This window comes from Papio anubis, chromosome 20, assembly GCF_008728515.1.
Source record: "Papio anubis isolate 15944 chromosome 20, Panubis1.0, whole genome shotgun sequence".
Lineage (NCBI taxonomy): Eukaryota > Metazoa > Chordata > Mammalia > Primates > Cercopithecidae > Papio > Papio anubis.
The window spans coordinates 14,603,145-14,620,985 of record NC_044995.1 but is presented as its reverse complement, the minus strand read 5'-3'; the positions used below and the strand labels follow the sequence as shown (position 1 = coordinate 14,620,985).

The 17,841-nt window shown below is 53.0% G+C and overlaps 1 protein-coding gene and 1 long non-coding RNA gene across 20 annotated transcripts in view; one reads left to right on the top strand and one right to left on the bottom strand.

The window, feature by feature from the left end:
• POU2F2 (POU class 2 homeobox 2) overlaps positions 1–17,841 on the bottom strand; it is a 111,340-nt gene that overhangs the window by 34,913 nt on the left and 58,586 nt on the right. For 11 of the 19 annotated variants that reach the window (XR_002518827.2, XM_003915610.4, XM_003915609.4 and 8 more), the window contains exons 1-4: positions 10,405–10,517; positions 542–607; positions 375–409; positions 158–214 (exon numbers count right to left, since the gene is read on the bottom strand). Coding sequence is in view for 18 of the 19 variants with exons in the window: in XM_003915610.4 (XP_003915659.1) it covers positions 158–214; positions 375–409; positions 542–607; positions 10,405–10,432 (186 nt within the window). In the remaining variant the exon portion in view is untranslated. Of the gene's footprint in view, positions 1–157; positions 215–374; positions 410–541; positions 608–717; positions 2,226–8,415; positions 8,573–10,404; positions 10,519–17,841 lie in introns of those variants that run through there. The other 8 variants (XM_031660279.1, XM_017952929.3, XM_031660285.1 and 5 more) reach the window with 4 other exon arrangements.
• LOC101017710 lies at positions 10,576–12,486 on the top strand. Its single transcript, XR_640991.4, has 3 exons — positions 10,576–10,779; positions 10,923–11,046; positions 12,322–12,486. It is a non-coding gene; the product is annotated as an uncharacterized LOC101017710 (long non-coding RNA).

Below are 17,841 nucleotides of genomic sequence, written 5' to 3'. Positions count from 1 at the left end.
CCTGGGGTGGGAGCCCAAGAGTGAGAAGGGGCGGGAGGAACCTCGTTACCAAGGTACCAAGGCTCAGTGCTCTCTCAGCCCTGGGACTGAGGCAGGCCTCCTGAGGACCCACTTCCAAGCGCTGCCCGCTTCCCTGGCTGTTCCGACAGGTGCTTACCTTTGTGCTGGGGCCAGTTGGGGACACAGAGAATGGGGAGGTCTTATTCTGGGGGTTCTGCAAAGAGAAAGTAGGGGCAAGGGGATGGGAATAGTGCAGTGAAGCAGCTTCTGACCACCCCAGCTCCCAGTCCTCCTACCACAGGTGGCACACAGCCCCCTCTGACCCCTCTCCCCATTCCTCCCCATCCCCTCCCGCTTATCCACTACCTCCTAACCTGATGATTAGTGTCTGGTCCATTTCTTTCAGTGTCTGCAAAGAGAGGGAAAGGATGTGCTGTCATCAGCCACCCCCACCACACCTATCCCCTCCCAGCCCTCTTCCCATCTGCCCCACTTCCCCTGCCCACGGTGACCCCTGCCCCCCTGCTCCCTGCCCACCCACCTGTGTGCTCTGATGGGGAGTCCAGACCTTGCTTCTCGGCCTCCAGGGGCTTAGACATTCTTATTTCTGGGGACAGAGGAGGAATGGAAGTGGGGTGAAGGAGGGGAAGCCAGGAGGGCTCTCGGGCCGCCGTTCCACCACACTGCCCGAGCCTTTCCGCCAAATTCCCCCCTTACCCCCAGCCACCTTGGAAGTGTCTCTTCCCAAGAGACATGTCCTCCGCTCTGGGCCTCTGCCCTCCTCTGGCAAGATGAGACACAGCCCTCAGGCCTTGGGGGATCTGGCCTTATCCTTTCACTCCTCCAGAAAGTGACAGAGGGGTGTTATCCACAGTGCAGCATAGGCCAGGGCAGGAGGTGGAAGGTGGTCGTGAGAAGGTATCAGCTGCCCAGGAGGAGGCTGGTGACGTCCCAAAGGAGGGAGAGCAGCCTTGGGCCTCCTCCTGCGGCGGGCCGCCCAGGCTCCCGTCCTGCCCTACCAGGTTTCGGGTGAGACATGTTTTCCACTCTGAGTGGGGCCTCAGAGATGGGGCTGCAGCGTCCCCAAAGGAGGCAGTTGTCAGATCTCTGAGTGTGTGTGATTCAGCCACCCTCTGGCCCTCTCCCCACCCCACCACTTTCCCCGTCCACATCTCACTCCCACCTGGCCTTTCTTCTTATGTTTAGCACACCCGCCTAGCAGATCCATCCTGATCCTCTGTAACCCCAGCCCCATTCAGCTCTACCCCTGAGCTTGTCCTCCAATCAAAACCTGATCTGGGACTTCAGGCTTGAACCCTCAAGCCTCAAGTCCACCCCTGTAATACAACCCCATTCTATAGCTCCCTAGGCCCAGGAAATGAAAGGAGGCAGCCAAGGGAGGGTGGCAGGCAACAAGCTGGGCACCAGGAGACATAAACCCACGGAGACAAATGCCTGTCCTCAAAATGCTCCGATACTTTTCACAGAAAGGCGAGTGCTCACCAGTGCCAAGCACAGAGCTAGATATGACTCACAGCTCACATTAGTGGTTAGTGCTAATATTACCATGTTTTACAGAGGAGGAAACTGAGGCTCCAAGAAAGGATGTCACCTCCCCAAAAGCACGGCAAGACAGTAGACATGCCCTGACTGGACCCCTGGTCTTCATGACTCCAGGGCTCCTACTTGTAATCAGATCCACTGTAGTCTAATGGCCCCAGTCCTGACTTCCAGCCATCTCATCTCCAACAGTCCCCTCGCCCAAGCTCATCCTGAAACTGAATGCAACCCTTCCTGGTCCTCGACCCCAGGACAAATCTGGGCTTCAGCCTGACCCATCCTTAGTCCACTTACTCACCTTGAATCCCAAGTTGTGCCCAGATGGTTCAAGTCCTTCATCTGACCTTGACTCCCAACTGTACTGAGACCCTGTCCCTGATCCAAACTCTTCCCACAACTGACTCCAAAATCCCTACCTAAACCATGACCCCACCCCTACTAAAGGAGCTGTCCAGCTCTAGTGTGCTCTGCACCAAGATACTTAAAGAAGACAGCTAGGCCAGGCACAGTGGTTCACGCCTGCAATCCCAGCACTTTGGGAGACTGAGGTGGCCAGACCTCTTGAGCCCAGACGTTCAAGATCAGCCTAGGCAACATGGAGAAACCCCATCTCTACTAAAAATACAAAAATTAGCTGGGCATGGTGGCATGCACCTGTAGTCCCAGCTACTGGGGAGGCTGAGGCAGGAGAATTGCTTGAACCCAGGAGGTGAAGGCTACAGTGAGCTGTGACTGCACCACTGCACTCCAGCGTAGGTGACAGAGTGAGACCCTGTCTCAAAAAAAAAAAATAATAATAATGGAGCTAAAGTGAGGGATAGGAAATAGGAAGAACTCAGCAACTGCAAAAAAAAAAAAAAAAAAAAAAAGTCTAGAAATCTTGCAATTGAGGATTATTCAATGTGAAATGCTGCTTGAGTTTTAAATTCCTAATTAAAAAGACAGGTCGTGCATTGCTGGTAGGAGTGTAAATCGATACAAGCTCCATTCAGAAAAGTTGAAAAGATGCCCTCTCCCTAAGATGCAGCACGTCCACTCCTGGACATCTGCCCAAAAGAAACACGTGTCCTGCCCATCAAAGGACATAGGCAGAAATGCTTCTGCAGTCTTTTCATAACAGCCCCAAACTGGAAACAGCCCAAGGGGCCATCAACAGGTGAATGGATAAACAAAATGTGGTATGTCCATACAATGAAATACGCCACAGTAATGAAAAAGAACAAACTCCTGCTTCATACACATGGCCGAAGCTTGGAGACATGAGGCTGAATGAAAGATGCCAAACACAAAGGCAGACGTAATTTATGATTCCAATTACAGGAAATTCAAAAACAGGCAAGCTGATAGCAGATGATCACGGTCAGATGAGTGAGCACCTTGGGGGTACTGACTGGGAAAGGGCATGAGCCTGCAGCAGGTGAGAAAGGATCTTGTTTGGTGGTTACAGGGTCCTTACATATGCAAAAATTCATCAAGCTGTACACTTAAAATTTGAACACTTTACTCTATATACATTACGTTTTAACAGCAAGAAAACATTTAAAAGCTAAAAAGCAAAAAAGCCAGCACACAGTCCCATTAAATGCACACTGCACCAAGGCAGGTAGATAACTTGAGGCCAGGAGTCTGAGACCAGCCTGGGCAACATAGTGAAATCCCCGTCTCTCCAAAAAATAAAAAAGTTAGCCGGGCATGATGGTGGTGAGCACCTGCAGTCCCAGCTACTCAGTAGGCTAAGATGGGAAGATTGCTTGAGCCCAGGATGTTGAGGCTACAGGGAGCCGTGATTGCACCACTGCACTCCAGCTTGGATAACAGAGCGAGACTGTCTCAAAAAAAAAAAAAAAAGATGCAGACTGCTGAGGGGGGGGGTGGGGAGTGGGTGCCCAGGATGCTACCAGAGCTCAGGTCCTGTTTCCTGGCCCTGGGGACAGGGCATTAAATGGCTACTGATACAAGATATAAGGACAAGAAGGGAGCTGGGCGGCAAATGTATCCTGACTCTGGAGCAGTAAAGGAGGGAATCCTGCCTGATCCTAGCTCTAATTCACCCAGACCTTAGCCCTACTTCAGACAACCACTAACTCTAACCTGGTCCTAAATCCCACCCCTGCTAGCTTTCCTAAAACTGCAGCCCCAGCCTCCTCTGGCCGCCTTCCCTCAGGCAGAGCTCCACATTGCCTCAGGGCAATCCTTTCCTGGCTCCTCCCTATCTCCTGGAGAAACAACCAGGCTGATGGGCCTGGCCTCCAGGGGTTGGCCCACCACCCTGTACTGCTTTTCTCTTGCAGCTCATGCACCGTGCTCTTCAACCACGTTGAGCATCTCCCCCTGCTTGGGGGTTCTGCTTGACAGACAGCAGACTGTGCAGGTTCCACACTCCCAGCTAGCTGGGCATCCCTCTCCCACCCACAGATCAGGCCAGGCTCAGACCCCACTGCCAGCCCAGCAAGTCCACACTCATCCTCAGCCTCTGCTATGGGCTGAGTTGCATCTCCCAAAATTCATACACTGAAGTCCTAATTCCTGGTACCTCAGAATGTAATTGTATTTGGAGATAGGGTCTTTAAAGACATAATTAAGGTAAAATAAGGTCATTAGGGTGGACTTACTGAAATCTGACTGGCATCCTTGTAAGAAGAGGGGGCCGGGAGCAGTGGCTCATGCCTGTAATCCCAGCACTTTGGGAGGCCGAGGTGGGCAGATCACCAGTTCAGGAGTTCGAGACCAGCCTGACCAACATGGTGAAATCCTATCTCTACTAAAAATACAAAAATTAGCCGGGTGTAGTGTGCACCTGTAATCCCAGCTACTCAGGAGGCTGAGGTAGGAGAATCGCTTGAGCCCAGGAGGCGGAGGTGGCAGGTGGCAGTTAGCCGAGATCACACCACTGCACTACAGCCTGAGTGGCAAAGCAAGACTCCGTCTCAAAAAAAAAAAAAAGAATAGAAAAAAGAAGAAGAAGAAGAAGAGGGAATTAGGTCACAGATGGGAACAGAGGGAAGACCACATGAAGACCCAGGAGAAGACCAGCTGACCACAAGCCAAGAAGAGAGGCCTTGGAAGAGGCCAACCCTGCTGACATCCTCTCCTCTTCTCTAACTTACAGCCTCCATAATTGTGAGAATGAATTTCTCTTATTTCAGTCACCTAGTCTGTGGTACTTTGCTGTGGAAGCCCTAGCAAACTAAGACAGCCTCTCACAGCCCCTGCTCCTGCTGTCCCATCCCTGAGCCCCCAGCTGTGACCGTCTGTGTCCAGGTTCCTTCCCCACAAGACCAAGGCAACAGGCCTGGTCTGACTCATCACTGGGTCCCCAGCATCACAAGCCCAGAACGGGTTGTAACTGTTTGCTGAATGTCCCTCTCTGCAGCAGTCTCTGTCTCCTACTACTCCCCATCCCTGTCCTACTGTCTCCCTGCTATTTATTTTATTGTATTTATTTTTTAAGACAAGAGTCTTGCTCTGTCAGCCAGGCTGGAACGCAGTGGCACAATTACGGCTCACTGCAGCCTCGACCTACTGGGGTCAAGCTATCCTCCTGCCCCAGCCTCCTGAGTAGCTGGGACCACAGGTGTGCACCACCACATCCAGTTAATTAAAAAAATTTTTTTTTTTTTTTTGTAGAGATGGGTCTCTATGTTGTCCAGGCTGGTCTCAGACTCCTGGGCTCAAATGATCTTCCTGCCATGTCCTCCCAAAGTGCTGGGATTACAGGTGTGAGGCACCAAGCCGTACTCTGCCATTTAAAACATTTCCTGAGGCCTTGGCATGGGCTGTTCCCTCTGCCTGGAACAGTGTTCCCCAATCTGTCTACATGGTGACCCCCAACTCATCCTTCAGAACCCAGCATAAGCTCTGTTTTCTTTTCTTTCTTTTTTTTCTTTTTTCTTTTTTTTTTTTGAGATAGAGTCTCACTGTGCTGCCCAGGCTGAAGTGCAGTGGTGCGATCTTGGCTCACTGCAAGCTCCGGAGGTCTCCCGGGTTCAAGCAGTTCCCTGCCTCAGCCTCCCAAGTAGCTGGGATTACAGGTGTGTGCCACCACGACCAGCTAATTTTTGTATATTTAGTAGAGAAGGGGTTTCACTGTGTTAGCCAGGATGTTCTCAATCTCCTGACCTCATGATCCGCCCGCCTCAGCCTCCCAAAGTGCTGGGATTACAGGCGTGAGCCACTGCGCCCGGCCATAAGCTCTGTTTTCTATGAAACAACCACCTCGATGCCTTCAGCTCCCAGCCAGGTCTCTCTCCAGCTCCCCCTACCCTAGCACCTCCCCTTGTCACTGTCTTAGACGCTGACTGTAGCTAGCCGGGCCCCAGTATGTCTCCCCTATCAGACCGGGAATTTTTCAAGGGCAGGTCTGATCTCAGCTTCTTAAACACTGCCCAGCAGAAGACATGTGGATCAGTGGCCCCAAGGTCCTGATCTCCCTCCCCCAGGCCTTTGCCTCTGCTCCTCTCCCACTTGGTTGACCCTTTCCTTCTCTACTGGCAAACTCTTGCTCCTCTTGAAGGTCCAGCTCACATGTCACCTCCTCTGTGAAGTACTCCCTGATTCCCCAGATGGTCAGTGTCTGTCTCCTCTGGGCTTCACTGCCCCTGTACTGTTGTCCATCACATCCTGATCATCCCGGGCAGAGACTTCCACCCCAACTGTCGGCTCCACAGGAGCCCAGGCTGGAGTCATTGCTGCACAGGCCTAGGAGTATGTCTTTGGAATGAATGAATGCATTAAAGAATCCCCTAACTGACCAGGGCCCAATCCTGTCTAAAACAAACCCCTATTGCTACTGTCACCCAACATCCCTAAGAAATCTTAACTTAAATCTTTAAGGTACGATTTCCTCTGCAGGGACAGTGGCTGGAAAGACAAGAATGGTTTGAGGGAAAATTTTTCACCATTCTGTTACCCTTATTCTCCCCAAATTCTTCCAACCACTCCTACATATCCCTGCATACCCCCTGCCCTACACTTGGTTGGGCCACAACAAAATGGCCAACTGCTACCCTTTGTCCTTTCTCTTTCCACCTCCCCTATCAGAGCTCAATCTGAGAGAAGGGTCAGATTATTTCCACCAGAAATGAACAGGGAGCTCCATTTCCACTGTGGACTAAAAGCCAAATGATGCCTTAACAGGGACTCCAGGGCACCAGCAACCATGGACTTGGAGGGTCCGTCAAATGGCTCAGCTTTAGCCTCAGCCCAGGCAGAGAAGCCCATTGCCTGTCACTCAACTCTACAGAAATATTGATGCCTGTTCCCACCCTAGACTCTCTGATTTCAGTGGTACAGGGTGTGACTTGGGCATCCAGATATTTAAAAGTCCCTCCAGGTGATTCTTTTTTTAGATGGTGTCTCACTGTTGCCCAGGCTGGAGTGCAATGGTATGATCTCGGCTCACTGCAATCTCTGCCTCCTGGGTTCAAGCGATTCTCTTGCCTCAGCCTCCTGAGTAGCTGCAATTACAGGCATGCACCACCATGCCTGGCTAATTTTTATATTTTTAGTAGAGACAGCGTTTCGCCATGTTGGGCAGGCTGGTCTCAAACTCCTGACCTCAAGTGATCCGCCCACCTCGGCCTCCCAAACTGCTGGGATTACAGGCATAAGCCCCCTCCAGGTGATTCTAATGTGCTCCATCCCCTGGCACCTTCAGAAGCTCCTCTCAAAGCCTCATTCACACATAAAAAATTGGTTGGTTATGTATGGCCATTTCCACCCCTCATCATAGGTAATGTGTAATATTTTAAGGGAACTGGAAGAGAAAAAGCAATGCATAGCCCTACTAGGTCCCTTGGAGCCATGTTGCCCCTTGAATCCCACCTTCCTCAGGTCAGAACCCCCCACCCTCCACAACTAGGGCTGCCTAGCCCTGAGCTCACACTCGCTTGCCCGACTGCCCCAGGCCTAGGACTCTGGGTCCTCTCCGCCCTCCCACTCCTCCCTCCCCGGACTTTCACTTCTCCTCTGCATTTCCCCCCGCCAGTTTTAGCAGACTTAGACCAGCTTCTCGTTAGCACTTACCGAAAATGGGGCTAAATATAGAGGACCCAAGGACTGCCCCTCACCCCTCCTGGCCCCACTTGTCTTGTCCCCTGGGTCCCCTGCCTCCGCAGCCTGCTTCAATTAAGGGTACGGCCTGGGAGCCCCTGTGGGCAGGTTGGTGCTGCCGGGAACCTCTGTGGGCCCAGCTGGCCGAGTCCTCGTCCTCCCCAGAAGCAGCACCTCACCCCTCCCCACCCCACAGCTGTCCCTGGGTGGCCTCAAGGGAGTGAACATTTCTGAGCTGTCAGGAGGGAGGGATGGAGATACGGGCAGCAGACACAACAAGAGAGGTGGCCCCACAGCTGCACTGACAGCAGGCAAGAGCTGCCAACAGTACACACCCCATGGCCACAGCCAGGCAAGGCCCTGGCCAACACACTACAAGAAACTGATGTGCACAGATTCCAGACAGGAATGTGAACAGGTTTGCAGATACGACACATGCCCATACATGATGCCATGGGCATATATGCAAAACACACGCCCAGATGTGTGTACACACATGCACTTACACACACTGTCACACTGAGTGACACACAGCCAGCCAGACACACACAAGAAGTACACAAAACTCACACACCCAGAGTCGAATACAGATAGACACACAGACACCCCCCCTACATACTATACCCAGTCACTCATAGACTCAGACATGTGTACGCACACATGTACTTACACACATGTACTTACACACGTTCTCACACCAAGTCACACCAGTCCGGCCAGAGGTACACACCCAGACATGCACATGTTCACACAGAGTCACACACACGCACACATACAAGTACACACACATACACCCAGAGTCACCTCATCCTGGAAGATGGCCAGGGCTGACCTCTGAACCCAGTTCATAGGTGTGGAGTCTGAGAACAGGCAGGGTGAATGATCTGCCCACAGTCACACAGTGTATTAATTCATGTCCAGGCAGGGAAAATCCATCCCAGTCTTCCCAGGCAGGGCTGTTCTGTGAGAAATCTCAAGTAAAGAGTTTAGCCTACTGCTCAGCACCTCTGAGGTCCCCATTTAACCCCAGAGAGGAATGAGTCAGTGGGAGCAGACACCCAGGATCTCTGTGTCTACACGGTATGGACACACATACATACACACAGTTGCATACACAGTCACCTCAACAAATAAACACATGTCACCCTGCAAATAGTCTTCTTTTCATCCCACCCCCCTCCTCACCGCCTTTGCTTGCTCATACCCACTCATCCTTCATATCCCTGCTCAGACACCCTCTTCCTCCAGGAAGCTCTCCTTGATACTCCACCAACTAAATCACATGTTTTCAGGGCTCCTACAATCCCCTAATACCTCCCTGTCCTGGCCCAATCCCTCTACCTATGTTCCCCTATCCTGGCCCTGACCCCTCTGTGTGGGCCTCCCCCATACCAGCCCCAACCCCTCTACTGACATCCCCCCATCCCAGCCCTGATCCCTCTGCCTGAGCCTCCCCCAACCCAATCCTGACCCCTCTACCTGGGCCTCCCCCACCCCAGCACCGACCCCTCTGCCTGGGCCTCCCTCAACCCAGCCCCAACCCCTCTTTGTCCCCCCATCCCACCCCTGACCCCTCTGCCTCTGCCCCCCACCCCAGCCCTGACCCTTCTGCCTGAGCCTCCCCCACCCCAGCCCTGACCCCTCTGTCTAGACCTCCCCCATCCCAGCCCTGACCTGTCTGTGTTGTCATTGGTGACAGGTGTGTCTTCTCCAATAAACTGGGAGCTCCAGGCGAACAGACCTGAGCTACCCTTTCCACTGTATTTCCAACACCCAAGACAGAACTGCTCAATAGATACATGTTGGTGGAGGACACGGGGATGCCCGCACACAATGGCACATATAGGACAGCACATACCACCAAACCAAGACTCACGCCCATGGTCATGCCTACACAGCCACAAATAAAACAGGCATGTAGGGCTGAGTGCTTGCCATGTTCCAGGCACTGTGCTAAGCATGCTACATGTATTATCTCATTTAAGACTCCCATCAACACTGCTGAGTAACAGCCATCACCACCTTGTACCGTGCCTGGCGCGCAATATTCACTCAGTCAACTGACATTTGGTGGAGAAGGCATTTAATAAGCACACAAACAAACACATAATGAAATTCCCAACAGTGATAAGTGCTGTGAAGAAAAGATAAAGCAGGGTGAGGGAACTGAGAGTGACAGGATCAGTGCCAATTTAGATGGGGAGGTCAGGGAAGGCTGCCCTGAGGAGGTGACGTCTGAGGTGAATGAGGTGAAGAAGTGAGCCAGGCGATCATCACCCCACAATGCCACACACAACAGCCCCCCACACTCACAAGCACAGAGCAGTCCCACTCAGAGCACTCAGAACTACTGCACACACACATGCACACACACACCCGTACCAGATGTGCACACACACACTCAAAAGGGAATGACATCCCCCAAGTCCAGCAACTTGGCATTCCAATCCCTTTGCAGACCTTATCCAAGGATCGCCCATGTCACCCACCCCACTGGTTCTCCACATGAGGGCCCGCTACCAACACCCAGCTCCCTCCCTCCTGTCCCCAGACCCTTCTGAACAGGGCAACAGAGAAGAGAAGAGGTTGGAAGTTCCAGTGCCTGATGTGGAATGAGAGGGCAAAGAGGAGCTGTGGGGGTTGGAGGAGACCCGGCATGGGAGAGAGGGAGTTGCTAGAGTACAGAGAAGGACAATGGAGACAGCTGAGGAGGAGGGGCAGGGAGGGCCCGCAGAGCAAACCTAAATGTGCTGCCTGTCCTCTGAGCAGTGGCGCAGGCACCAGCCCCCTTACCTGGAGCCCCCATGCTGGAGTGAACCATGCTGCCCGCCCCGCCAGGGCTGGGGGAACAACTGTGTCATCTCCCCACCCTCTCTGGGGGCCGAGCCCTCCCTGCCGGAAGTCACTCAGGGAGGAAACCACAGGGCCGGTCCGCCCCCTTCGGAAGGGAAAATACCCTGGCCCACAGACCCGCCCCGGCAGCCTGGCCCACCCCAAATCATGTGTGTGTGTTGGGGGGTGGGGGCTAGTGGGGCAGAGGATAAGCAGGCTAGAAGAGCCGACTCCTACAGCTGCGATCCGGGAGGTGCCTGAAACTGTTGCCCCCGGCTTCTATCGCCCCCATGGAGGCAAACAAATCTGGGACAGGGAATGGGTCTGGGAGAGAAGGTGGGTCCACAATAGTAACAACATTAGAACACTAGCCAGCAGCTCACTGGAGACAGGGCTTTGCTGATGCCTGACCCTGTGCCTCACTTTTGACAGGTGCTGTCTCCAATGAGGTGGTCACTGTTATTTGCTCCATTTTACAGATGAAAAGACTGAGGATCAGAGAGGTGAGCAGTAGCTTTCCCAAGGGCCCAGAGCCAAGAAGCGTTGAAGCTTAAAAGCACGCCACGGCAGGGAAGATCAAGCAAGCCCTGCGCCTATCTGCAGGTGAGCTGTTGGGTGTCACCATTGGGAGGAAGTGGTGCCCGTGGGCAGTGGTAGTGGGAACGGTGGATAGGGGACTTGGCCTGGAGCTACAATAAATCGCCGGCCAAATGCGGGCGCCCGAGGCGGCTCCGGTGGAGGGGAGCACCAGGTCCCCGGGCTGCCAGCTGGCTCTTCGCGCTGCGGTGCTCCCAGGTCAGCGCTTCCCTCCGAGCCCGCCAGAGGGCGGCCGCGCCCAGCCAATGGCCCGGAGGGCGGGGCCGGCTGCGGAGGAGAGAACCCCTCCCTCCACTCCCCTCCCCAACACCCCCCTAACACCCCCGCGCGCACACCTGCGAGGGTCACACAAAGGCGCAGGACTCCCAGCGCACCGCAGCTCAGACAAAGGCGCGCCCGAGTCCGCTGCCCTCATCCTCCTCTTGGTCCTGAGGTCTGAGGCTGTGGGGCTGCCTGGCGTCTCCAGACACCCCACCTGCCCGCCTGGGCTCCGCAAGACATGCTGCGCCCCGTGGCTGGGGGAGCCCCTAAACCACAGGTGCATGCACAGACGCCTAGACTCACCCACCCACACACAAATATTTCTACAGATGGACCACAGCACTTCACACACACACACGTACACACACAGACGTGCATGAACACATCTATGTGCACAGGCCCTAACACCAGCCCTCCCTGCTGACGATGGTCACTCCCATATACTGATACCCGCTCTACTCCCTCACATGGACCCATGGGCACAAGGGCACTTCTACACATATATGCCCAGGCATGCATCCTGGCCACTCGCACCCACTCACACACAGGCACACTTGGAAAGGGCATACTACAGGCAGAACTACAGGAGTGCCCTCCCTTGACTGCACACTACAGGAGTGCCCTCCCTTGACTGCACACGTGCCCTGTGCACCCAGACACGCCCAGGCAGGCAGGTGGGCACAACAGGAAGGACTGGCAGTTCTCATATATGCACACGAGAGGGGACTGTTTCCAGGCAGCTACACTCCACAACATCCCGTATTGTAAAGGCCATTTCACAGAGGAGATCCACAGACCACACAGAAACTGGCCACAGGATTTCTATACATGAGGGTCTTCCCGACAGCAGCCTAATGGCGGTGGGTACTGGAGCCTTGTCTCAAAGCGACATTTACGCAGTAAGCTTTGTTTTCAGTTAGGATTTGTTTTGGGGGGCTTAGAAATGGGGCTATAGGACATTGTGCGGGGCGGGGGGCGGGCAAAACCTCACCAGCCACCCCTATGCTCCACCCTGGACAGATTCAACATCATCCATGTCAGGAGCACGGTTTTGGACGTGACCCCATTCCAGCCCCCTAGAGCCGGCAGAGAAGGACCACCCACTTCCAGTACGGCCAGGTCTGCAGTTCAGTCCTGGAGCTGGGGAAGGCTGTATACGCTCCCTGAAAGATGAAACAACCCCATACCTCTCGCCTCCTATGCTGGCTCCATTCTCAGTGCCTCAGACCAGAGCTGGGCCTGGTGAGGGCATCCTGAAGGAGGATGGGCCTGCCTGAGAGAGGATAGAGGGACGGAGTTTGGAACACACTGGGTGGGTATAACCTGGCAGCTGGAACAGGGAGACTCAGGCAGGGGGAGATGGTGGCCTCGTTGCCACAGAAGAGTCCTCAAGCCATGCTGAGCGAGGCAGGTAGGGCATGGGAGCTGGGAAGCAGTGGGGGCCACTTGAGGTGCAGGGAGCTAGGAGGGAGGCAGCACAGGGGAGGCCAGGCTGGGCTCAGGGCTGAGCGGTAATTAAAGGAGACGTAGGGGGCTCCCCAGGGCCAGCGGGGCTGGTAACTGACACACGGGCCCCATTGCTCCGCTCATATTTCTCGCTGGATCGATACGTTTGACTCCCGACAAGACAATAATCGCTTGTACGCGGCCGGCGAGTCGATCAAATACATTATTAGAGCGAGGTCCCCCGAGGGCCCGGCAGGGAGTGGTGGGGGGGAGCAGCCAGCCCACCGGGGACAGCAGAGTGAGATTCTTCACCCCTCAGGGCCCCCCAGCCATGGCCTCTTCCTCTTGGCCACCCCTGGGGATCCTCTCTGTGGCTCAGTTCCCCAGCCTCTCTCTAAATGCCTGCTGCTTTGGCGATCTCTCTACTCAGCCCCCAGCATCATCCTTGCTCTTTTCCCATAGGCACTGCCCTCATCTGTAAGGCTATAGCATGTGGGAGCTCAGAGAGGCCCCTCAGACCCCTAGCTTGTCAGGAGACAGAGAGACCAAGCCTCAGGCCACACTCCGAGTCCATGGCTGGGCCAAGAGATGAACTTGGGCCCAAGACTCAGTGACACCCACCTCCCTCTGCCCAGTCTCCTTGCTGCATCTAAGCACACAGGGCTTCAGCAGCACCCAGGCCAGGGGCAACCTCTGGGGGTTAGGGAAAGCTAACTTAGAGACCCAAACAAGCAGGAAAACAGGATGACAGGGGTGGCAGACAAACACATACACAAAGAGATGTGTGTCTGCTCCTGCTGCAGGGCCATGTGGTCCCCCAGTGGGCCTCAGATACCCTCAAACCATGCCCAGCTTCAGCTCTGGCCCACCCTAGACACTGCTTGCCACTCTTGCCCACTTTCCTGGCTTCTGGACTCAAGCCTATTTCCCTTTTTTTAAAAAATTAAATTAAGCTTTAGCTTTATTTTTAAAGTCCAGGCTCTTTTTTTTCTCTTTTTTTTTTTTTTTTTTTTTTTTTTGAGACAGAGTCTCACTCTGTTGCCCAGGCTAGAGTGCAATGGCACAATCCCAGATCACTGCAACCTCCACCTCCTGGGTTCAAGCAAGTCTCATGCCTCCTCAGCCTCCCGAGTAGCCGGGATTACATGTGCGCACCACTAGGCCAAGGTAATTTTTGTATTTTTAGGAGAGATGGGGTTTTACCACATTGGCCAAACTGGTCTCAAACTCCTGAGATCATGTGATCCACCCACCTCGGCCTCCCAAAGTGGTGGGATTACAGACATGAGCCACCACGCCCAGCCTCAAGCCTATTTTCTGTTTACACACCTGCTTTGCCCTCTAGACCCGAAGAGCCCCTTTGCTTCTCCGGCAGCCCTAAGTCAAAGTCAAGTTCTGTTTAGGAATATCCAGCATTCCGAGACTTAAAATATATCTTCCTCTTTGTCTTCATTAGGAGCAGCAGCCACCACAGCATTGCTGTCTATCCTTTCCTTTTTTTTTTTTTTTTTTTTTAGACTGTCTGGCTCTGTCACCCAGGCTGGGGCTGGAGTGCAGTGGCACAATCTCGGCTCACTGCAACCTCTGCCTCCCAGGCTCATGCCATCCTCCCACCTCAGCCTCCCAGATAGCTGGGACCACAGGCGTGCACCACCATAGCCAGCTAGTTTTATACTTTTAGTAGAGACATGGTTTTGCCATGTTGCCCAGGCTGGTCTCGGAACTCCTGGGCTCAAAGCCATCCACCCGCCTCAGCCTCCCAAAGTGCCAAGATTATAGTCGTGAGCCACTGCGTCCAGCCTACTCTGTGCTATTTGAACCAATACATTATTTCTAAGTCTTTATGACAGTCTGAGGAGGTAAGGTCTGCTATCATCCTCATTTTACTAACAAATTGAGCCTCAGAAAGGTGAAGTCTCCTGCCCCAAATCACACAGCGTGAGTGGTGGAGTCAGGATTTAAGCCCAGGTCTGTTTCCCTAACAGCTTGATCACTTTGTACTGAGCCATGGAGCTCCTTCTTGGAGGCGTGAAATGCTCCCCATCCTTCAGGAGACAACCGTAACAGTCAGCCACTCCTTGTCCAGTCAGCAATGCTGGAATACCTCTGCAGCTCACAGCCCAATGCCCACAGCCTTCAAGTCAGTTTCTTGATATTCGGTAATCCTGATCCCATCAGCTCCTGGCTGAAGGTGGGCCAACCCTTCCCCATTTCCTTCAGTTCAAACATTTCCTCATATCCCTCAGTGCCAAGCCCTGTGCCAGGAGCTGAGGACCCAGAGGTGAGCTAGATCTAAAATCTGACCTCAAGGAGCTAACAGTCTGAGAGGAAGACTGGAGTGGATAAAAATACCTTGGTAATTTATCACTCAATAAGTATCCAATAAATGCTATTATGTGCTAAGCCATTGCTAAGCTCAGAGAATACAGTGGTTAAAAGCACCCCATAGAGCTTATAGACTTTGGGGGATAAACAATTTTTTTTTTTTTTTTTTTTTTTTTTGAGACGGAGTCTCGCTCTGTCACCTGGGCTGGAGTGCAGTGGCCAGATCTCAGCTCACTGCAAGCTCCGTCTCCCGGGTTTACGCCATTCTCCTGCCTCAGCCTCCCGAGTAGCTGGGACTACAGGCGCCCGCCACCTCGCCCGGCTAGTTTTTTGTATTTTTTTAGTAGAGACGGGGTTTCACCGTGTTAGCCAGGATGGTCTCGATCTCCTGACCTCGTGATCCGCCCGCCTCGGCCTCCCAAAGTGCTGGGATTACAGGCTTGAGCCACCGCGCCCGGCCGGGATAAACAATTTTTAAAAGTTATCAACTAGCCCGGCGTGGTGGCATATCCCTGTAGTCCCAGCTCCTGTGGAGGGTAAAGCAAGAGGATCACTTGAGCCCAGGAGTTCAAGGCTGCAATGAGCTATGACGGCGCCACTGCACTCCACCCTGGGTGACAGAGCAAGACCCAATCTCTAAAATAAATAAATAAACAAATCAAATAAAAAATAAAAAGCCATCAAATAAATATGTAATTCTAAGTTAGGAAAAGTGATTTCAAGAATAGGTAGAGAAGGGCCTGGGCATGGTGGCTCACACCTGTAATCCTGGCGCTTTGAGAGGCTGAGGTGGAAGAGTTGCTTGACACCAAGGGTTTCAGACCAGTCTGGACAACATATCGAGACCCCATCTCTACAAAAAAAAATTGTTTTAACTTAGCTGGGTGTGGTGGTATGCATCTGTAGTCCCAGCTACTCGAGAGGCTGAGGTGGGAAGATTGTTTGAGGTCAAGGCTGCAGTGAGCTACGATCATGCCACTGCACTCCAGCCTGGGTGACAGAGAGAGACCCTGACTCTTAAAAAAAAAGTAGAAGGAGGATACCTGATGTAAACAAAGGGTGGCATGTTGCAGAAAACTGTCCCAAGGAAGTGACATTTACATAGCAATTGGACACAGCATTCTTGAGGCAAAGAATGTGAAGGAAGACACTCCAGGCAATGGGAACAGAGGAGGCGACGGCCCCATGGCAGTAAACAGGGTGGCAATTCCAAGACCAGAAAGGAGGCCTATAGAGCTGGAGCAGAGTGAACAAAGAAGAGAAGATAGGAGATGAGGTGTGAGGTGGTGAGGTGGCCAGGGCCAGACCACACAGGGCCTTGAAGGCCAAGGTAAGAATTTGCGACTTCAAGAACAGTGGGACACCTGAGAAGGTTTCAAGCAGGGGAGTGGCGTGGTTCTGTGAACACTTTTGTGACAATCCTGGCTGCTTTGGAGGCCGCAGTGAAGAACCAGAGGATGGGGTGTGGGGGTCAGTGTGAGGAAGCTGATGAGTTCCACATCACCATTCGGTGATGGTGACAAGAAGCAAGAATTGGTGATTGGCTGAATGTGGGGCATGGGAGTCACAGAGAAGTCAAGAATGAGGTCCAGGTACGTTAAAGTATCTTTCCTGCCACAGAAGATTGGGGCAAGTGGAAGAGCTTAAGCTCAGGTAAGAAAGATCAGGGTAGGACCCGAGGTCCTGAAGGATGAAAAAAAGGGCAGGAGGTGGGAAGCAGCATTCAAGGGGGTTGCCAAGGTTGAATACCCCAAGGTGGGGACAAACTTTGTCAGTGGCCAGTTGAGCCATCAGTCTATCTCACCTATTCTTGTTTCTTTCAAGCTATAGAAAGTTAGAGCTGGGGCTGGGCACGGTGGCTCATGCCTTTAATCCCAGCACTTTGGGAGGCTGCGGTGGGTGGATCACTTGAGGTCAGGAGTTTGAGATCAGCCTGGTCAACATGGTGAAATCCTATCTCTACTAAAACTACAAAATTTGGCTTTCCCAAATTTGTCCTCAAGTTGCTTTGAGGTTGGATTTGAAGTTGCAGGTGGAAGGCTTCTGTGCAGAAGCATTCTGTGTAAGGAAGTTCTACTGGGGACAAATGTGGGGACAGGCTGGTAGCATGGAATCTGGAAGCAGGATGACCAGTGGGGAGGCTGGGAAAGTGGTCCAAGGCGGGAGGGGAGAACGGAGTCATGAGGATTAGGATGAGGATTAGGATGACATTCAAGCTGGAGTCTACAGGAACAGGATATGGGAAGTGGGTGCTGGGCTGGGGTGGCTGGGTGGATGCGAGGCCATCACTGTAAGACAGTGAGAAGGGAAGCAGAATGGGGACGACACTTGGGTCAGTTCCCGGGGGAAAGTCAGGAAGCAGCATCTTCCAAGAAGCAAGGTCTGTGGACCAGGAAGCCAGCAGATGCTTAACAAATTCACATGGACACAAACATTCCTCATCATATCTCCCCACCACAGCCAATTTTCCACATCCATCAGAATTCCCAGTTCTCCTCATGTAAGAAAAGAAGCACTGTGATGTGGCTCAAGGAAGATAAAAGAAGACTAACTGGCCAGGCGTGGTGGCTCACACCTGTAATCCCAGCACTTTGTGAGGTCAACGAGGGCGGATCATCTGAGGTCAGGTACTCAAGACCAGCCTGGCCAACATATAGTGAAACCCCATCTCTACTAAAAAATACAAAAATTAGCTGGGCATGGTGGCACATCCCTGTAGTCCCAGCTACTTGGGAAACTGAGGCAGGAGAATCACTTGAACCCAGAAGG